The 22,378-nt window shown below is 46.2% G+C and overlaps 4 protein-coding genes across 5 annotated transcripts in view; 2 read left to right on the forward strand and 2 right to left on the reverse strand.

The window, feature by feature from the left end:
* Positions 1-2,714: 2,714 nt before the first annotated feature.
* Positions 2,715-11,280, forward strand: LOC3291155 (protein lines). Its single transcript, XM_061656477.1, has 2 exons — positions 2,715-3,638; positions 6,841-11,280. Exon 2 carries the CDS (start codon positions 7,070-7,072, stop codon positions 10,076-10,078), a length of 3,009 nt encoding a protein of 1,002 aa, XP_061512461.1. The 5' UTR covers positions 2,715-3,638; positions 6,841-7,069; the 3' UTR covers positions 10,079-11,280.
* Positions 11,281-15,361: 4,081 nt separating this feature from the next.
* On the reverse strand, positions 15,362-18,867 carry LOC133393646 (zinc metalloproteinase nas-15-like). The gene is made up of 2 exons (XM_061659419.1): positions 16,175-18,867; positions 15,362-16,101 (listed from the first exon to the last, which is right to left on the reverse strand). Exons 1-2 carry the CDS (start codon positions 16,422-16,424, stop codon positions 15,572-15,574), a joined length of 780 nt encoding a protein of 259 aa, XP_061515403.1. The 5' UTR covers positions 16,425-18,867; the 3' UTR covers positions 15,362-15,571.
* A 77-nt stretch (positions 18,868-18,944) lies between these two features.
* Positions 18,945-20,636, forward strand: LOC133393644 (microfibril-associated glycoprotein 4-like). The gene has a single exon (XM_061659414.1). The coding sequence runs from the start codon at positions 19,004-19,006 to the stop codon at positions 19,994-19,996; it is 993 nt and encodes a 330-aa protein (XP_061515398.1). The 5' UTR covers positions 18,945-19,003; the 3' UTR covers positions 19,997-20,636.
* Positions 20,637-20,703: 67 nt separating this feature from the next.
* LOC3291156 (seminal metalloprotease 1) overlaps positions 20,704-22,378 on the reverse strand; it is a 53,478-nt gene continuing 51,803 nt past the window's right edge. For both annotated transcript variants that reach the window (XM_061659418.1, XM_061659417.1), the window contains exons 2-5: positions 21,842-22,229; positions 21,682-21,781; positions 21,425-21,610; positions 20,704-21,357 (exon numbers count right to left, since the gene is read on the reverse strand). In XM_061659418.1, the coding sequence (XP_061515402.1) occupies positions 20,816-21,357; positions 21,425-21,610; positions 21,682-21,781; positions 21,842-21,844 (831 nt within the window). In that variant the 5' untranslated portion in view covers positions 21,845-22,229 and the 3' untranslated portion in view covers positions 20,704-20,815. The remainder of the gene's footprint in view (positions 21,358-21,424; positions 21,611-21,681; positions 21,782-21,841; positions 22,230-22,378) is intronic.

Consider the following 22,378-nt stretch of genomic DNA (forward strand, 5'->3'; position numbering starts at 1 on the left):
TTTAGCAGACGGCAAACGACTCATGCATTCTAAAAATAGCAAAAAAGCTGGTGGCGCTATCTGTTGGTGGGATACCCCTACCAGCTGAGCTTCATCGCTTGGAGGAGAGCTTTCTCATTTCCTCTGTACTGTTGTATGGTTTCGCATTGAAGTTATGCATCGCTAGAACTAGAACGGCGATACGATTGTTTAAATACTAAACTCCAACGGAAACCACCAGCACAAGCAAGTGAGATTTGAGTAATGGTCGTTGGTGTTGATACCCACGTATCTGACCACACGACCAATCATATAGATTTTTGCTCAGAAAGTTAGAAGGTTATATGGGTCATAATAAGATGAAACTTGTCGAAACACATTGCAAGTAAAGGATAGCAATATTCATTATATTATATTATGAGTTGTAATACGCCATCTATTGATCAAACCAATGAAGCTGTGGAGCTTTCATTTTTTTTCTATGGATATTCAATTTTCCAGTCGTTTAAGCTTAATCTGTGGCGCTTGGGATATAGCTTTCTAACTTTCCGAGCAAAAATCTATGAGATTAGTCGTGTGACCAGTTACATGGGTATCAACACCAACGTCCATTATTCAAATCTCAGTGCTTGCTTCAGTGCTGGTGGTTTACATTGGAGATTAGTATTTAAACAATGGTATCGCCGTTCTAGTTCTAGCGATGTATAACTTCAATGCGAAACCATACAACAGTGCAGAGGGAAGGTAAAAGCTCTCAAAGCGAAGAAAGCTCCACTGGCTAGTGTTGTGGACAGACCGCTGCCTCATCCTGAAGGTTCACTGTTGACAGCACCACTGTCATCCTGTGACGTCCTCAGTGAGGATCGCGGCGCGAGCAGGACCAGTCGTCCTCTCCCCGCATTGCGCGTGTGTGTGTATGCGTTATTATTTATATACGTGTTTAATTATTACCATACCAAAGAGTAGAATAAATCACATATTCTGTTTGTGCCGTACACACTGTCTTCATGTCTCATGTTTGTTCTGTGCGGACACAACAGCACTATACCGGACAAAGCGAGGGAACATTCCGCTTTGGACCGTCGTCACACGGCATCACCGCCGCCCGCTGCAGCGTCATCGGACACACTGGTGCAGTATTGTCGAGCGCGGCATCACGGCCGCCCTTGCGGCACCAGCATCATCGTCGAGCCCGGTGAGCAGGCACAGTGCTGAGGCATATCGGCTGCCCCCTGTCCATCTTCATCGCCGGCGCTCCAGCTGCACAGGTGCATCTCGACGGCGGCACCACTGTCGCCCCTGTGCAGCAACATCGTATGTGTCCCGGGTCACAGTCGTCGTGCGCGGCATCACGGTCACCCCCTGTGTACCCTCATCATCATCGTCAACGTCATCATCATCCTGCGCGCTCTGCACAGCAGTTCACCGGCAGCGACATCACGGTCGCCCCTGTGCAGCGGTACCGGCTGAGCGGTCCAAGCGCACGCGGCACCACAGCCGCCCCCTGCTCAGCCGCACATTGACGCCCCAATGGCAGCAGCATCCGGAGAGCTGCCTCATCAGGATCATCGGCGTCCGGTGCAACGGCCTACGACAACAGCATCATGCTGCAGTTGCACTAACAACAACAGCACCAACAACAACAACAACACCAACAGCAACACCAACAACAACAACACCGACAACAACAACACCGCAGCGGCTGCAACGGAACGAGCGAGCGCAGCACATCGGCTGCCCCCTGTTGCAGCCCCCAACGCTCCTCCCGTTCGAGCGTTAGGCACGGAGGCCGGTCAACACTCTCCTCCCTCCCGTACAAAGCGCCACATGAGCCGCACGCTTGCCACGCCGGTTTTATTTACATTAAAACCGCTGCGACGGCTTAAGCCGTACCGGCCTAATTAAAACGGGGAGATCTTGTGGACAGACCGCTGCCTCATCCTGAAGGCTCACTGTTGACAGCACCACTGTCATCCTGTGACGTCCTCAGTGAGGATCGCGGCGCGAGTAGGACCAGTCGTCCTCTCCCCGCATTGCGTGTGTGTGTGTGTGTATGCGTTATTATTTATATACGTGTTTAATTATTACCATACCAAAGAGTAGAATAAATCACATATTCTGTTTGTGCCGTACACACTGTCTTCATGTCTCATGTTTGTTCTGTGCGGACACAACAGCTAGCTTTCCCACCAACAGGTGACGCCACCAGCTTTTTCTATTTTTAGAAGGCATGAGTCGTTTGCCGTCTGTTAATCGAAGTCTTTTTATATTCCGTTTAGGTATACAGCTTGAGTCGTTTAGAATCCGTTTAGTGGTCGTTTAGTGGATTTGTGGCACTTGAGATATGAATCTTCACCGATGAGTGATTCGAATTCCAAACATTCACGAATTTTTAGAGATTCATGAATTTGGATGTGTTGTAAATGCGCATCTCAATCTTTCCTTGGCTTAGAATCCCTAGTAAAATTTTCAGGCTGACACTTCGGAACCGTAACCGTGTAACCGTAACCGCTATGAACCAAACTAATTAATCTTCTGTGAATAAATAAAGCATTATTTTCTCGTGCAGATTAGAAACATACAAAAAAACTACCGACAAAATTTGAAACTCCTACCGAAAACTACAGATAAAATTTTGATGCACCTATCGATAACCGCAAAAATATCTGGCCACACTGACGGCCGCGCGCGTGAGTGCGACGGGCTGTCTCACTGCTCGAACGCGTGAGCCCAGCAGCAGTTTTGACATCAAACAGCCGCCATCTTAGAAAAAAATCGTGCGTGTGTCTCTTCGGGCAGCTCGGAGCGTTCTGTGCCGTAGTTTTGTGGCATTTTTCACCGTTTTCCGGTGGTAAAAGTGTACTCCATCGGGCGGGGAAAGTGTAGCGCAGTGTGGCAGCGTGCGGTTCAGTGTTTGTGGTGCAGGAAAAGGCGTTTTTTTGCTGGTGTTGTGTTGGAAAGCAAACTGCTTCGCCCCTGCTCAGATTCGGAAGCAACAAGTGGACGAGCACACCAAGTACGTCGTGCAGTGTGGAAATTCATCGTCCAATATTGATCCGTTGCTCGCTTTCCGTTTGCCGTCGTGCTTGGTGCAGTGATTTTCACGTAGTGCTTGGAAAAGGGAAGCGTTCTGTGCGCCCCCCAGGGGTCAGGTTGTTCGCGGATCGTATGCAAAAAAGGGAAATATTTTGAAAGTGCTACTGTTTTTTGACACTTACACACTCACCAACACACACATCCGTACATATAGAAACGGACGGAGGGAGCGCGTTGTCTGCGTTTTGATTGTGTGCGTGTGCGTACGGTATAGTTGTGTGAGTTTGGTTGGTAGAGAGTGTGTGTGGGAGAAGCGGGTGTGTGCGACGCGTTCAAGATCGGTGTGTGAAGCTGACGGCTGACCAAGCGAGACAGAAAGAGATTGATCGAGACGAAAAGAAGTAAAAAAACGAGTCGGCTGTGTGCGTTGGGCGTCGTGCGTGTGTAGTGGTGATCGCCGCATACTTGATCGCGCATAGTTTAGCAAAAACGTTTAAAGGAACACACACCGAAGCTGAAGAGGCTGTAGCAGGCCATTCATTCATTCAATCTGCCGTTTCCCTGTGTGGCCACAGACTCCCCGGGATATCATCGATGCGCATGGCATGGATTACATTATGATGGTAGGCAATATTGAATGTCGCGTTTACATGTATTTACATCCACTTTTAGTAAGAACTGTCGCGTGAAACTTTGCCGCGAAAGACGTTGAAGCATGCCAATACGAAGATCGAACCCTAATAGTTCACCGACGCATAAGCTTGCGAAGGAAAGGAATGTAGAGCACAGCACACAGGAAAGGGCGCATACCATCTCATCATCATCATCATCATCATCGTACCTTGTTGCTGGTGGTGGTGATGATGTTCACCTGCTTCCCTGTACACGCTTTTCTTCCGCCCTTCCATACGAGACGAGGATGTGGCGCAGATTGACACCCCCGCCCCCCTCTTCCACTCCGTTATCCATTATCAGAGATCGGCGTCTTTCCAAAATGCCACACACTTAAAAAAGGGGAGGATGGTTCTGAGGAATTTTGATGACTTCCGGGCATGGTTCGGGACTCCGATCCGCTCCGGGAACGACGCGCGCGCGCGCTTGTGTTTGCGCACACGCACGTATACACGATACATACCTGTGTGTGTGTGTGTGTGTGTGTGTGTGTGTGTGGTTATGGGCAAAGATTGGGCAAAGCACAAGGGACGGAGAAAATGGAAGGAAAGGAGAAAAGCAACGAAGGAAGGTCCCGAAGAAGGGCACGCAACAGCGAATTAAGAGGAGAAGCAGAAGGGATAAAGGGATAATGCGCCCTCAGGGGAGGAAACGGGGCAACCGGGGAGCGCGCATATATTGCATTCACGCCGCATTGTAGAGGGGAACCCGAATGGAGCATATTTCTCGGATATATCGGGTTTTTTTTGTTCCTTTCCGCCTGTGTCTTATGTTGAATTAAATTCTAGAGAGTCTTCTTTCTCTCGTGGCTCTTTTTTCTGTTTTTAATGTTGCCTGGGAGAGTGGGGAGCATAACGCGTTCGTGTGTGTGTGGTGGTTTACTGTGCGGTGGCCCTTTTGCCCGTAGTGCTGCGCTGGGAATGCGGTATTAATCGATTTGGAGCCCTTTTTTATTTGAGCTCTCTCTATCTATGTATGTGTGTGTGGTTTCTCACACAATAAGATACATTTTTGAGGGTATTCTTTAAGGCATGTTGATCTTTCTAGCAGCAAAACGGGTGAAAAAATGTTTCCATTCATGGGCACGCGGAATGTGGCCACCGCACGGAATCGCGTTGGAAGTTCTTCTAGCCATGATGGGTTTATGGCGTTCCGACCACGCTTCTTCCCATACACACACACTGGCATACGTGCTCAACATGTTTTTTGCTGCTGCCGCTGCTGCTGCTATGGCGACGGATGCTGCTTATGCTTCGGCCACTTTTCTCTGATTCGTACGCTGATTCGACCTTGGGGCAATATTTCTGCCTTTTTTTGTCTTCTCTTTCTCTGGCCCCCGTTTTTGAACGAAGGTGGTACCTTGGGCCAAGACATTTATGCTACCACTGTCTAAAAGGGGGGACGTTTGAAATTGGTTACGTGGAGTGTGTGGTTGATGGTTGATGATCGATCGAAAATGGATCATTATCGTGATCTTTTTTGGAGCACTGCCCAAAGTCTTCTCGAAGTGCGACAGTGAGATAAAAATGATCAAACTAAACAGAAATTAGCATAGCATTTTGCATTGTATGCAATTCTTTTATGGGCTTTACAGTACAGTTCACAGACTAATAAATAGTTTAGGCAATTTTTTTTGCGCCATTTATATTGTCATTGCCCTAGTCATTCAATTCAAAATTGGTGTTCAAGGTATTGAAGGTAATGGCCATTCTTTATTATGAAAAAAAAAAATTAAAAGTCAATACACAGTCGTTCTCACCATATGTTGGCTTTTGACCAATTTTTGCCTCATAGGTATTCATATTTTATTCTAATGCACCTATTTTGTTTGTAAATCATAAATATTTGACTCTTCTAAGAATCTTGATAATTTTACAAGGTATTTGAGCAGATTTAGGATAATTTGTAATTTTACATCACATAATCCATACAAAAGCCTTGCAATATGATTGTAGTTTGTTAAAACATAATCAAACTTTATAAATTCTAAGTCATTGTTTACACCTGAAAATACATACCATGTTTTTTCACTACTTTGGAACGTTTAAATCTCTTTTGAACAAAAAAATACTTAATATTTTTTAAAATTCAACATTTTTTATTATTGTAGTTTGATTTTGTCTTGGTCGTAGTAAGAATTAAAATTTTGATGAAAATTGTCAAAATAATATGATATTTGCCGTATCCTTTATAAAACTATCCCGGCCCGCATTATGGCCCTATTACACTGGGAAGGTGGTAAGAAATTCGTACGTCAAACGCATTAGACAGCTTTTACCACGGCAGGAAAAGTGCCGAGAAGAATTTAACCGCCAAGAGCGCTCAATCAAAAGTGAACTAAAGCTTGTTTTCGTTTAGATTTTCTAGATTTGCTGCGAGTTTTTATACTAGCGAGTAGAATTATCATGTCAAATCGCTTGCTGGCATCGGTACTGACAGAAGAATTCTAATTCCATCGATCTAGGCTAATATAGCCTCTGATCCATATAATTCTTAAAATGGTACTTCACAATTGAATCATTTATACCAATGCCCATCTTGTCCACAACTGGGGTTGATCTAATCACAAATTGATATCAGATCAAATCTGATCCCTGTGTACGATTTAGGACATTTAGAAAATTTGGTCTTTTGACAATTTGATCTTGTATTTAGATTATTATTATATTTGTTTCCTTTATCTGAGGACATCAGTGACTCTTTTTTGCTCATTAAAATTAGAGTATGACCTCAAAGGCGGCACATTCGTCCATGTACCATCAACTGAGTGATAAAAAACAGGTTTTTTGTTTCGTACATTTTGGCTAACGTATTAAAACTAGATAAAACTATTACATTAAAACATTGTATTTTTTAAACAGAATCAATGCCCATTGAAATAATCCATCAAATGATTTCAAAACTCCCTCACACTTACCATATTTTGTTTTCTATGTAGTTGCAATTTTAGCTATTGTTTCTTAGCTAGTTATAATTCTTATTCTGAGATTGATGAGAAATACAGGTTTTTCTTTGCATGTAGAAAACGCATAGAAATATTAAGAAGACATATTAAAGAAACATAACAAATTGATAATTTAACGAGAAATTTGTGATTTGTGTGCTTTCAAAAATGAATTAACATATTTTATTCACTTTGTTGTCCCATTTTAGGCTTCCCGGCATGCATTCAGTCGCCCTAAACTTTGCGTATACCAGCGGGCACAGCATCCAAGAAGAATGTGCAACGCTAAAGCATAAGCGACGAACCTGTAAGCTGTAGTGAAAAGGGCCTTTTGCGGACCAAAAACAGGGTAGAGTAGAAGTAAAAAAATACACAGAAGTAACAAACAAACTCCAAACCATCATCGAACACGCATGCCGATTGGCCCCCGCGCAGCGGATGGTACTGCAGAACGAGGGGCGCACGGTAAAGCACTCGGGTCCGGTACCCGGGCACGGCGGTAATGGTGACAGCAGCGATCCTGGCGACAGCACTATGGACAGCGACCTAGCCGGCCCCACCGAGACGTCGTCGGGCACAGCTACGAACAGTGGGGGAGGAGCGGAAGGCGAAGGACACATTACCTCCAATGGAGGTGGCAGCAGCGAGCGCATGTCCCACGAGCAGCCGGTGATCAAGCGGCAACGGATAGAGCACGATCGGGCCCACAGTAGAGGGGCGAGCAATGTGGGAGGCGGTCTGCATGGTCAGAGCAGTCCCGGCAGTGGTAGAAGCAACGGGTTGGCAACCGCAAACACAACACCAGCAAGCTCCAGTGGGAATTCTTCCAACTCTTCGTCGGCCTGTTCATCGTCCACCTCCCTTTCATCCTCACCTTCCTGCTCGTCGACGAAGCTGGTCCCTTCCTCCCTGGACCATTCGTCGGACGATGAGCACGCGCTTGCCTCGACACACTCCAGCACGGAGCTGGTCGGTCCGAACGGTCCCACCCACCATCCGGAAACGCCCGCCACCGCGCCCGTCGACTATCACGCCGTGTTTCAGGAAGCGATCGGTCGACAATGTCTCTGTACGATCGATTCCGGTGCGCTGCTAATGTCGTTTCAGGCGCATCGCGCCAGCCACACGGCAGGTGTTGGGCCGGAACCGGCTGCCCCACTCGCCGAGTGGCCGTTTGAGCATCTGCTCAAGTTTCTCTCGAACGTGCAGCTGCTGTTTGACACCTACCTGAAGCAAAACATCAAGGGCAACATCTGCGCGGGCGTGATGGAGCTCTGCAACTATCTGATCCGCAGCGAGGACCACCCCCATCTGGCGCACCCGCATCTGCGGCTGTACCGCACGAGCAGTCCGGCGTTTGCGGCCGCCTTTCCGGCGCTCGACATCGACGAGCTGATCGGGCTTTGCAGCTGCAGCAGCAAGTACGTGAGCTACCTGGCCGGTCGAATACTGTCCTCGTTTCTGATCATCGTCAAGGACGACCCTGACGACGACCGGTGGCTGGAAAAGATCGTGGCGAACCTGTTCGACTTTGGGCAGCTGGATCTGCACGCGGTGCGCAAGATTAGCGCGAGCCTGGAAGTGATCAAGCGCATCGTCGAGTGGAAGGACGAAACCGAGCATCCGCTCGAGGAGGAAGCGGCCGGTGGTGGTGGTGATGTTGCTGCGGGTGGAGCAACTGCTGGCGAATGGGCCTCTCCCCCTGGTGCCGCTGGTGGATCGGGTGGACCTGCGGCTAGCAGTGCGGGACCAATGTTCGGTGCACCCTCACTGGCGGACAATTACTTCGCAACGCACTACGCATCGTCGCAGTACGATGGTGCGGCGGCAGCGGCCAGCATTTTCCATCCACCAGGCGGCGAGTCGTCGGGCGGTTCGTCCTCGACCGGCTCCGCATCCACTTCGATCATCCCGCCCGCGTCCAAAGCGAACGAACCGCCGGCAGCAGCATCTAGTCACGGTACGCACAGTACTACGAATCATCACCTTCACCATCACCACCACCATCACCGCACCTGCCGCTACATCACACTGACCGACTCGGAAAGCTTCGACACGACGCGCATCAAGTTCGAGACGATCAACATCCTCGGCGGCAAATGGTCCGCCCTGGTGAAGCACATCAGCTCGCTCACCCGGGCGCAGGCGAACAGCTCCAACCCGGCCGTCATGGTTGCGACCGAAACCTGCATCCTTACCTTTCTGCGCCTGTGGGAAAGTATTATCAGCGTGAAGGCGAACCTGTCGGTGGTGGAGACGCAACCGTTTCACTCGCAGCTCGACAACTTCCAGCTGCTGCTGCTCGTTACCAAGAATGCGGTAATCTATCGCCAGATGCTGACGCTGTTCAACGAGGCACTGTGCTACGGCAGCACGCTCGCGCTGCAGGACCTCATCCCGGAGGAGGTGGGCAGCTTGGCGCACAACATCGTGCGCTCGGTCAAGGACTACCGGATACTGGACAAGATGCCGAAATCGTCGTACAGCAATCATCTCGGTTTTCTCGGGTATCAGGGCGAGATGGTGCGGTATCAGGACCGGCGGTTAGCCCGGCTGCACGATGGTGGGACGGCCGGTGTCGGCAGTGCGTCGGTGGCAGCGCCCGAAACGTGCTACGATCGGACGCTGCTGCAGAAGATGGCCCTGCTGGTGCTGAAGGCGGTGGCGGTGATCGTGAAGGAGATACGGTGCGACTCGAGCGACTCGAGCGTGGACAGCAGCGACTTTGACATGCAGGAGATACAGATGATCGAGCGCAGCATCCGCGATGTGGTGAAGAAGCTGGAAACGTTCCTGAAGGCGCAGCTCGAGTTCCACCCGGAGAGCCACTTCAGCAAGGTGCTGATCCACCTGTTCGACGACCAGGACGACTATCTGGTGGAGGCGATGGTGTGCACGCTGGACGTGACATCGGGCATCTCCTTCCGGAACAACGCGTTCCCGGAGCTGATCGCGATGCTCAACCCGGTGTACACGTTCATCGAGTTCAGCAATCTGGGGCCGAACATAACGCACCTCTTTCTCGACCTGCTGATCAGCCCGGAAACGTGCTTTTTGCTGTTTCTGCTGCGCTTCCTCAAGTACATACGGCAAAACTGGGCCATGTTTACGCAGAGCTGCTACAACTACTACCGGCACAACAGTTACAGTAATGCGGCCACGCTGCTGCAGCATCGGTTACGTGCTGCTAGTGGGAGCGTCGGTGGTGGTGGTGGCAGCAGTGGCAGCAATGTAGGAGCACCGGTCGGTGATCATAGTGGCGCGGTGGCGGGTGCTGCTGGCTCGAACGCGAACGTCATACTGGACAGTGTGATGACCGTGTTGATCAGCCTGCGGCTACAGATCAGCCGGCTGGTGGCGGACACGCTGTTCCCGTACAATATTACTCCCATTTTGAGATTGATAGAAAACTGCGAAAGTCTGTACGAGGGCAACGAGCTGAGTTGAAGCGGGAAAGCAGCAGTTGGATTGAATTGTAGATACACATAGGGATGCGAAACGAAATGGGCGGGGCACGATCCCTTCCCTCCTTAGCAGTAATGTAACAAAAGTACAACATTTTAGAAAGCGTATTTGAAATGTGCGTGCCTTTACCCTTGATAAGTGCTCTCTTAACGTATCCAAAATCCGGGCCCTTCGTTGTTCTCTCTTGGCGGCAGCAGCCGGAGTAGGCGGCTGACAAATGCATTCCACTTAGTACGGGCACGTTTTGTTTCCATTTAATGTGTTAACCGTTTAGTAATTTGTAATTTGGGGACTGATTTTGTACAGTGGTTTTTGATTTTGTGTCGCGGCGACAATGAGGGTTCGTATTCAAAAACTAAAAAAAAACCCTGATATTGTGGTGTACATAAGCTGTGTAGATAAGCGGTCTTACTTGTATGTGCAAGTGTCTTCCATAACCCCAGTTCCCAGTTATATGTTTGGGATTTGCTTTTTTATTTAGTGTGACGCAAATGAGACACCTCGCGCACGATCCTTCGCAACGGTGGAGACAACCATTCCACCACGACGGGACGTGAGTGCTCCGCTTCATTAAGGTGCTGTCGAAACTTGCTAATCTTGCCACGAGTTGATGGTATGTCCATTCCAAAAGGCCGCACACTCGGCGCGCCACTGTACAAATGTCCAATTTCCCCAAAAGTGAGGGAGCAGCAGCGGCACAAGTAAACCTGCTAACCTAATTGTACCTCCTCCCCCACCCCCAATCTTAGGCTAGACAAGGTCACAAAATGAATTGTGTAAACTTTGAAGAAGAAAGTTTTAGCTTAATTTATATGTGCTATATATATGTATCTAAAATTATACAACGTGCGCTAGGCGAGTGTCGCACAGAGCAAAGTGCCTTGTTTTATTGAAATGACATCAAATGGCGCGCAGCCACCACTAGTACTAATCACCGTGGAGAATGGGTTGTTGGTAGTGAGACACACCCCGTGCGTACGTTTAATTTAATTTATCATTCAGAAGGGAAGGACTTTCACGTTCGTGTGCTTTACAAGTAAAGAAGGGTGAACGAAGCGCAGAAAGTGTAAACAGGGCAGCAAGCAGGCAGGAGGAGGTGCCCGTACTCACACATATCGTCGTATCGAACGCGGTTGACCGCCGCGTCTACAATAGATTGTAATAAACTATTTAAATGATTTTTATATTATTGGCTCATTTTTATTTCAGCTTAAATTGAAAATGTTCAAGATGACACTAAAGAAAATGGTGATGGTATGAAAAGAATATAAAAAATAGGGAAATAACAACACACATAATCGATGAAAGCCATGAAAAAGTACACTGAGCAGGTGAGTATCGTAAACCTAATATAATGTGTAATTAATCGTTTATATTCTTTTTTGTCGACGGTTCTGCTTGCTTTTGTCACCTTTATACTCCGTTCTTCGGAGTTGTCATATATACTAGAGAAAAGAGAAGAATGGCTATAGATACTTGAATATTCGATCCACTGCTCAAAGGTGTAGGAATATGAAGAGAGATAGAGAGAGAATATAGAGAGAGGGAGATCGAGACGTACTTGACAGGAGATAGTTCGGAGGCAGAGTAAACGGGCAGACAAGCGTGAGCGATCGAGCGCAACGGACGTGTGTGCTTCAGCGGCGAATTATACAAGTGTTGTATAAGCGAAAGAATAAACAGTGGATTCTACAAAAGGTTTATTTAAAAAATAATGTACTTCCATCCTTTCATTACTCCTTAGCGATCCAACTCACTCACTCTCCGTTCTGATTAACGATTCACGCGTTTCGTATGGGATGCCATGGGATTAAACCTTGCTCCAGTGTGAATAAGGTTCTGGAGTCATTTGTAATAGAAAACCACGATAAGAGACGAAAAATCGAAAAACAGCAACTCTCCGTGCTGAGTTGATTCCATACCCTGCACTTACTGGATTCGACTCACTCACTTGCTATTACTTAGTGTGCACATCTCTACTATGTACAGTGGCGGTCACCTAAAGTCGGACACCTCATATTTTCACCTTTTATCTGACTTTGCGGCACCACGGACAATTCCCTAGACCACTTATTGGATAACTTTCTTCACATGTCTTTAAGGACACTCCTTAGCTATGCACAAGCAAAAAATCAGACCGATATCTTTTAAAATCTCGGATCACAGTTCATAAATGTGATAAAAGGTATGATATTTATGCGGTCCAATAAAAGTCGGACAGTCTTTTTCCATAGCGAAATGACCACATAGCATGCCAATATTGACCAATATGGTTCTTAAATCTTATAATTTTATTTTTGATCTGGAATGTATGCATCAATCAGACAAAAACATTAGTTTTGATGTCGCGCAGGCTGATAAAATCCAGAAGGAATATTCATGCTTAAAACCATTGAACTTGTTAGGGTATCTAGAAAATTATGGGGATGCATGAGCGCTTATGGCACGAAGTCGTAATCATTATATTGCTGAAGAGAAATACGATTCTTGTTATTAACATGTTCAAAAATGCTCAATAACCAAACCAGGAACAAAAATGGTCAACCAATTCGAAGCAGTAATTATTCTATCTAAATAATGAACAATGGCATTGAGGCAATTCAGTCTTAAATGACAGGTTAGGCAGTAAATTTTCACTAGTTATTCTTTTCTGATACTTCTAAAAGACTAGGTAATTCTAAAATTATGAAAAACATCGAAATTCTCTTAAAAATTAGTATACTACTTCATTTGTAACATTGCAGAAACGGTATTTGGCTGATTAAGGTCATAGACCGCGCTTGGCATAGGTTAATACGCTGATGACCACCCAAAATAATCGATGGGCCAATAATAACTGATTATAAATGACTTAAGCATAATATAAGCTAATATTGGCAAATTACGTGGTCATTTTGCAATGAAACGAAGACGGTCCGACTGTCAGTCATATTTTATACCTTTTATCACATTTATACATGGTCTTAAAGGGATTTTAAAAGATATCAGTCTGATTTTTTGCTTGTGCATAGCTAAAGAGTGGCCTCACCTATGGGTGAAAAAAGTTTTCCAATAATTGGTCTAAGGAACTGTACATGATGCCGCAAAGTCAGAAAAAAGGTGAAAATATGAGGTGTCCGACTTTAGTTGACCGCCACTGTACGTTGATAACCGCCAGACGATCTTGGAAAGAATTGCGTAAGAGTTCTTAATGCCTTGGCTGATAGTGATAGTGTAAGTAAGATGGCAATGCTTTCAGACGAGGTAGAGGTTTTTCCCAGTGAAATGTGATAGGAAAGAGTGTCAGATAATTAGAGAACTTTATTGTAACATACCATAAAGATAACATGTGTGCGTCTGCTTGTTACGTCACAGTTCAAAAGGGTATCGCAATTGTTGTGCAAGTTCAAAGTCTGATAAGCGTTAGACCCGAATGTCGTCGCTAAGGATGCTAAACCGGTGGAAATCATCTGCCAGGCTCATATGTGGGCCATAGTGCGATTCTTTAGATTATTCGATTGTTCGTTCAAATACTTAACACCGGCCTTTAATGATTATTTTTAACCCATTAGTGCCCAGGACAAAGAATTTTCTACGTATTGTTTCTCATTGTTCGGATTTTATCTCTACAACTGAGTTTCGTTTGTGGTGTTGTGGTTCATTTGAATGCCCCTGGCCGTCCCTATGTGTTGTTTGCGCGCTTAGCTACGACACTTCAATGCATCCATATAGGCGTTCGGTGAAAAACGAAAACTGGCAACAAATATGTGAAGACTAGCTGAAGATATCATCAAACTGTGTAGGAATGTATTCTTATTTCGTGAAGTAGTGATATAGTGTTTTAAAGTGGATTGAAGCGTTTGTGTAGAGTTCCGTCGCCCCGAGTTGCAAGTCCCCTAACGATTGCACATTGAGATTAGGAATAATTACGGTCTTATCAAAGTTAGAAAGTGTAACAAAACTGATTATTTGGTGCAAAATATATTCGGAAAAAGATAGGGTTGCAGACAGAGAATAAGTGGACGTTCCAAGATGCAGAAAAGATCGGGATGGAACAGGCTCGCTGGAACCTACTACCTACCAAGGTACAAGCTTTGTGAGCCTCCTCCGAATTTCTATTGCAAAACCCTGTAAATGGTTCAATTTAACAAGTAAGTTAAAATATTATTTTTTAATTCTGTTCTACAAATGAACAAATGTGTTTCGCATAATTTAAATGATACTAAATAATAGATTAAAGAATGTTTTAGTTCGTTCGATGTTGCTTTAAACAGAACCATCGTCTTCTAATTTATTTTCGCAAATTATTGCTCGCGCACCACATCAAAACATCAATCTAAAACATAAAAATACCAACATATGCTCTCTCTCTCTCTCTCTCTCTCTCTCTCTCTCTCTCTCTCTCTCTCTCTCTCTCTGTCTCTCTCTCTATCTCTCCAATTATTCAAAATAATAATTCTCCAGGATGTTCGGTCCCTAGCCGGTTCCCATTCATCTGATTTCCGACAGGTTCTGCTTTAAACCTGATCCAACCAATAAGCTCCTTGTTGGTGAAGCACAGGCCTGGCATCCGCTTAACATGCTCCACCGCGAGAATCAGTGAGCGATAAATTTCACCTTTCACATTTTTGAAGATTGCTGGGGCACCAATTACTCACAATTACCCTATCTCTCACTACCCCGTTTTAGAGTATATCTAGTAGATCAAAAAAGATCCTTGTCAATTGAATCAAGCGTCTGTACATCCGGGACACTAATGGGTTAATATAAATGGGGTACCACACGTTGTCAGTGGCGGGTTTACAGTGTCGGTGGTGCTTAAGGTTCGTCTAGCGCGGGGCCCCAACGTCCATCACCCATGGGGCCCACCTTGCCAATACAGTGCCATGTTCTATCAACTGTTATAGATAATGGACTAAATATTCCGGGGCCTCATTGACGGGGCCCCCCGCAATTGCTTACTTTGCTTACCGTTAAAATCGCCACTGCACGTTGTTGTTGCTGAGTGCACCCGGATCCTTATTCTGTTCCACTTTGTTGAGCTAGGTCTAGATGTGATTGCCTTACCTTATAATGGGCTAGACAAGCTATCGGTGACATATCTATCACAACTCTCGTTTAAGATACGAGATTTGCAGGTTTAATGGGCCTTCAAGCCATGCCTGCAGCGGTTGGCCAGGAAGCGGGCAAATCTTAGCTGGCTCTGGAATGATTCAATACGTGTGAGATCTATCTTCATTAAGTTGGTCGAAGTCAAGCTCTAGTAATGTTCAGATTTGTATACGATTTAGTTTCTCATTAAATTGGTACAATATTTTATTCAATATTCTTCTAGTTCACTCTTATTACACCTTACTATAATCATAGCTATTTTCCTATGTTTTCGACAGATTGTGCCTAAAACAATGGCACCTCCTCTTGCAATGTTACCCGTAATATACGAACAACATGGCTTCAGGCATGAATAAACATCCTTGCGAATACTCCCGCCAGTGCTCAGCACCCGTACATATTTCTAATCCGCTGTATATCGCCCGAACTCATCGCGACCCGCTGCCCGATCGCCACGTTTGCCACCTTCGGTACGACCGTCGGCAGCCCGTTCGCACTGAACGCGTGCGTATTGTAGTGCATCACGCTACCATAGTCATACCCGACACCGTAATTGATAATGCGATCCGTACCGTACGACTGGAAGTTACCCTCGCGGCCCGGTACAATGTTCTGCCAGAGGATGTCCACGTACAGGTCGCGTTCGGTCGCGCTCTGCATGTGGTAGAAGCCGAGTGCGTGAATTAGCTCGTGCACAATCGTACCTTGCGTGAAGCATCCCGTCCCCACGCTGCTCGGTTGTAGGCGCAGTGCCTGCGCACCGCGAATACGTCCGACAAACGATGAACAGCCAGAGCTGCCACCCGCAATGCGCACATAATCCGCAGTCGTGGCAGTTGCTGGGACGAACCGTACGCAGGTGTGCTGTTCGATAGTACGCATTGCCGTCGTGATGGCGGTCGTCTGTTCGAGTGCTGTTGAGAGACGGGACCGGAGGATAGGTTAGAAAAGAAAATCGATTGTAATAATATCCCGAAAGACACTTACTGAAATCGGTGGACACTATTTCGTACGGTACGGTTCGGTCGGGCCAGATAAACGTGGGAAGGTACATGCCAGTACGCTTCCGCATCTCTTTCTGCTGCTCGTCCGACAGCAGTATGTCACCCTCGAAATTGTCACCCGTCTGGTCGGCCGGTTGGTCCGATGGTGCAGCACGCCCGAGCGGATGTGGCGTAGCGAACGGGGCAATTAGTACGCAAAGCAGCGCCAAACACGTGACACGTCGAAGAGCCATGCCGAAAACTTTGCGCTGGGCGCCGAAAGCACACTGAGCAGTACGGTGGCTGTCGTGCTGGCATTATAATGTTTTGGAAAGCTTCACACACACGCTCTGGGCTAATCTAGCAAAGTCGATAACTCGCTATCTTTGATCTGTAAGAAAATTCCTACCGGGAGATTACGTCTATTGCACGTTTATTTGAATCGCTATCAAAGGTAGTTGACGTCTGTTCCTTGTCTGGCTTTGATCTTCGCTATACGGAAACTGACCAGTCTGGACACTGATGTGCAAACTAATAGCAGAAAGTTGCCCGCGGTTGCTAGAAGCGGGTGCGAATTGGAAGAGTGGAACAGGTTTTGTTGATTTTAGATCCCTACAAAGTAAACTGTGTACTGTGATTTCATCCGTGTTAAGATGTTTTCTGACGAAATCATCTATTGATCATTTATTTAATTGGGAAGCGATGCTTCAGCTGGTGTCTATTACTCTTTTTTGGTACGATGTAGACCGGCAGGAATGGACCTCAGATTCGCTGCACAAAGTGATGACGTAGCTCATTACTGTATCAGCTCCTGCATTGTACATCCATACAGGATCCACACAAGTCAAAAATTGCTCTACTTACGTCCAAACTTCTTTAGTAGGACATACAGAGGAATGACCATCTGCAAGAGTTCATAAATTAGCCACAGCGGAAAACCGCTCTGAATCTTTGCCTAATTTTAGATTTTTTTTTACACTATTCAACTCAGGCACTCCGTGTTATGGCGTTTTTGCGTGTACTGCTACTGTCTGTGTTGACCTTTGACCAAAAATCGTGTACGCCACTGCACAGGGACGTAAATCTGTGTTAGTTGGACCACTGGTAGTCTTTGCCTCGTTAATTTACCATATGACCTTTCCGACCTTTTTACACCCCCTCCCCTCCTCCAATGTAAAGTGCATTTAGGTAAACCGCCTCTATAGCTAATACCGTATAAGGCTTTGCATACAAACAAATTATTTACTTAGTTTTACAGATATACCACGAGGTCTGCTCGGGATCCTATGTTTATTGCTGCTATTAAAAAGAAGATTCGGATGAATTCAGTGCGTTCAATAGGCAAATGGCTAAGGAACACTGGAACAGTAACGTTACGGCATGGAATAGCGTGAAGTAAGATTGTGGGTCGAAGTAGAGGGTACGACAATTTTTGAACTTTGTTAAGCGAAAAATTCCAACAATCTTTTTCATTGACACGAGCATGTGTACTGTCCATCCCGTGTCCAATTTCGGATTCAACCGATGGATTAGTTATCTTACGGTAAAAGACGTGGCCGATGAGCACAAGCACGTGTATCTGACCAAGCATCTTGCTAGCGTTATGGTGTTTGGATTGGTGGCTTCCGATGCCAACAAAAAATGGACCCAGTGTTCATTCCAGAAGGTGACAAGGTCAGCTTGGAGGTCTACATTGGGATTCTAAGTAAGTACGTTCTTACGTGGATGAAAGAACAGTTCTTTCCGAAGCTAAACATAGTGTTTCAACTTGGTGGGGCCCCGTGCCACGCTTAGAACCGCACTCAGACTTATTGGCAGTCACATCTCACCATCTGGGCGAAGGATATGTGGACGCCATCCAGCCTCGATCTTGATCCGCTGTATTACACAATATGGCGCGTCATGAAGGCCAAGGTATGTTCTAAACACCACCCCAGTACAGCAAGCCTCAGACAAACATTGACCCGTGCCTGGGAATAAATGGATGTAGACTATAATAAAAGAACCTGCCGTGCAGTCCGGAATCGTGTGGAAGTCATAATTACAGCAAAAGGAAACTTGATCGATGATTAATGTTATGTCTTGAGATTTTTTTTAAATTTTGACATTACTTAATGGTCTGGTTTTGAATGGAAAATCTCTGCCATCTGCTTAATTCCTTGATATGCTAAACCTATATCTATAGGAGGCGCAAACCAAAGATGTCTACATCGTCACCGTATGCTACGAGCAGCCTTATCTCTACATTCGCTTTGTTCGTCTGACGCATGATGCGACTTGAGCTAGTCACAGGATGTTGCCAGCGGAAAGCAGTTGCGGAGATTGGCGTGCTCTCGCAGGCTGTTTATTTATTTGACTTGGGCCGATTGACTTAAATTCATCTCTTCTTCAACGAAGAAATAACAAGCAAGCTGATAAGCTTAAACGTAGCCACAGATGGGGATTCCTTTTGACTTTTTCTGTTTTTTCTTCTTTGTTGGGGGTATTTTTATTAATGATTACACTCTTCACACGGTTTGTTAACGATGGACATGTGCCGTATGAGTGCTAATCAGCATAAGCGTTATTTAAACATTAAGACACTCTTACAATTACAATTAACCTCATTGACCCACGGCGTTTGAGATAGCAAATTGCCTCAATAAATAACAGATTACAGTCGTCTGTTCCAATTTGCATGAAATTTTAAATCCACGACTCAAGCGTTGGGTTAATGTTATATTGATAAGGTCTTCTTATGAGTTTTCTTCGAGAGATCACTATAAAAAGAAAGCAACCAGTGTCAGTGCAATCATTGTGTAGAAGCAAATGTTTAAATTAGTTCTAATTCACGATGTGTGTTTCCAAAGCTATGGTGTACTTTCTGCTGGTAACATTAGCTTCAACAAAAGTACGCAGTTTTGAGCAAAATGATACAGATTCTTCCCAGGTCAGTTGCGAAACGTTTGCATCCAAGCTGATCGAGATGGAATCTGCGATGAAGAAGGCTCAAGAGTCCAGCAACCAACAGCTATTGCGTCAAAAGAGCTTGTCGGAAGAGCTATTAGTCGCCATCAGGCTCTTGAGTCAGGCAATTAGTAAAAATCTCACCGCCCTGCAAACACAATCGGATAGAGCTGAGGAGCTGGCTAACGCCAAGCACGACCAGATCCGGCAGGAGATTGAAACACTTGCATCAAAAGAAGATCTCGCTTGGTTCAGGACTAATTCCGGGTTATATCTTCAAAGTATCGCCGCTCGATCGTGCAAGCAGGTGCAATCGGAGCGACCGGGCAAGTACTTCATACAGCCAGCCGCGGATTCCGAACCATTCCTGGGATACTGTGCACAGACTGCGTTCGGAGGAGGTTGGCTAGTGATTCAGCATCGCTACGATGGATCGGTGGACTTTCGTCGCAACTGGACCGAGTATCGGGACGGGTTTGGAAACATCGGGGGAGAGTTCTGGCTCGGGCTGGAGCATCTACATCGGATGACATCGGCCCGACCACACGAGCTGTTGGTGGAGCTAGAATATTTCTCAGGAAAATATGCGTACGCCCGGTATAGTAAGTTCGTGATCGACAGCGAAACGGACCATTATGCCATAGGAGAACTGCGTTTGCCTTCGGGCACGGCCGCAGAGGCAGTGCGTTTGCGTCAGGGCACGAAGTTTTCTACGATTGATCGAGACCATGATGGCAGTGCAGATTATAACTGTGCCTCTGACGTCCAGGCAGCATGGTGGTACCGTGAATGTTACGATTCTAATATTAACGGAGTTTATAGGGTGGATCGGGATGAAAGTGGTTTATATTATACGCGAATGTTGATACGCGAGACTTAACGTTAAATCTTGAGTGACAAAACAGAATCGATTGAGCATCTATTGGAGTTCAACAGTAAATGTAAAATACAGTAGAACGTCGATTATCCGGGGGCGGATTAACCGGCGGGCGGTTTGACCGTGCACATAAATATGACAGCTGTTCAAGCGTACAGCGAACATTTGCAGCGATAGCCAAGTGGGCAACCAGTTTTTTGTACAGCTCTGTAGTGTCTAGTGGTGTTTTCAAAATTCATTTTTGTTCATGAACAGTTGTCAAACCTATAGTTATTGATTAAAATAATATTCTACTAACGATTAATCGATTGATTCAAAGTAAATTAATCATAAAACTGGTGAATTTTATAATTTTTATATGAATTTGACATTTCTTGGACCATTATCCGTGCAAATCGATTAACCGGCAACCGTTTGGTCCCGAGCTACCCGGATAATCGACGTTCTACTGTAAAAATCAAAATCCAACAGCTAGCGTGCGTGCAGAAAAAAATTGTTAAGCACTGTTGCTTATCCTGCTCTGGCTTAGAGCGCTTTGCCATTTATGTGAAATATTTGCCGAATTTTAGGCGATTGTACTAATATTGATATTAGACTTGTACTAATACGCAAATAATTTTAGAACAACGAAAGCTAAATTTGAGCTGTTTTGTTAATAGTCTTTATAAAGTTATGGTATTGCCATATAAGAAAGAACTATTGCGTGCTACTTCAAGTTTAATATCACTTTCGAATACCGTTTATTGCTCCATTACTTTAACTTTAACAGTCTTTCTCCATTGATATCACGAAACGTTTGAAACAGCACTTCCTCTGGGAGTGTTAAACCTTGCCGAGACAACCGTACATCCAGTTCAGCTTGGAGATATCCCGTTCGCTCATGCTGATGCGCTGCCCGATCGTCGCGTTCGGATCCTTCGGTATGATCGTGCGCTGCCCGTTCACGGAGAAAGCCGTTGCACCGTAGTGCATCACGCTGCCGTAGTCGTACTGCACGTTGAAGTCTGTCACCACGCTGCTGTTGTAGATGTTGAAGTTGTTCTCCGTGCCCGTTTGGATGTTCTCCCAGATGATGTCGACGAACTCGTCGCGATCGCTGGCACTCTGCTGATGGTAGAAACCGAGAGCGTGCAGGAACTCGTGCACCACCGTCCCGATGCGGAAGCAACCCTGCCCGGGGACGCTAGGCGCCAGGTTAAGGTTTTGGGCGCGGCCCGTGTACCCAACCGACGAGTAGCAGCCCGAATCGGATCCGATCACGCGAATGTAGGCGGGCGCATCGGAAGACACGCGATGGAACCGAAGGCAAGACTGGCTCTGGAGTAGCCGAACGCCCAGCTCGATATGGTCGATCTGTGCCTGAGCTGGAAGTAGGACGCAAAGGTGTCAGGAAGGAGTGCTATCACAAAAAAGATAGGTGCAAACACTCACTGAAGTCAGGCTCGTGGATGTAGTAGTACACGGTACGGTCTGGCCAGCGACGATTTTGGGCAATCAAACCGTTGCGCCGGTTGCGCACTATATCCATCTGCTCGTCGTCCAGCACCATGTCACCCTCGAACTGACCACTTAGCTCCTCGGCGAGCTCATCCGGTCCGAGGTGAGCCAATCGTTCCACTGCAGAGAAATAGAGGAGATGATGTTAACGTGTTGCTCGGGATGGATATCTTACCAAAGAACAATCGTACCATTCTCGGGAGTGTTGGGCACTGCCTTTCCTCCCGTCGGCAAGCAGTTGATTGATGCTGCAAGCACTAGCAAAGCACTGGACGCCAACAAAACAGCTCTCTAACAGAAATCACTTTATAATAAGTGTGTTTTTAAACAATACGATCCTACAATTCTTACCATTTTGAACTCCTCTCAGTTCTACGGGTTGTCGCTTGCGAACGATGAACAACTACGCGGGACTGATGGCTAACGAATGCCACGGCCTATCCAGCAATCTTACGGCTTAATCGCACGATACAGCTTGATTTATATCACTAATCTGGTCCACCTCCGATGATGACAGATCCGATGTCCGATAGAGGGTGGTCAATGGACGAACGTGAACGGACGCATTTTAGCAAGGTTTCGTTCCCCGTCGCAGGGCAATACAATGGGCAATTAGGCAGCCCCATTCTACCAGGTCATCCCCCGGGAGAACGATAAGATTAGTGAAGGTTGGGGGAAGACATTTTTGCTACAAATCGGGGGTTCATGAGCGATAATCTGCCCGATTTTACACACGTTTCTGGTGCAGGAAAGGAAGACGGGAGAAGAGTGTAGGACACTTTAGTGCGTAAACGTGTATTATGCAGTAAACAAATGGGTCAGCTGCTTATAATTCTCCCACTTTAGCTATTTAAAAGAGCGTAAAGCGGAGGCGGATCATCCAAAGAG

The sequence above is a fragment of the Anopheles gambiae genome, chromosome 3 (assembly GCF_943734735.2).
Source record: "Anopheles gambiae chromosome 3, idAnoGambNW_F1_1, whole genome shotgun sequence".
Classification (NCBI taxonomy): domain Eukaryota; kingdom Metazoa; phylum Arthropoda; class Insecta; order Diptera; family Culicidae; genus Anopheles; species Anopheles gambiae.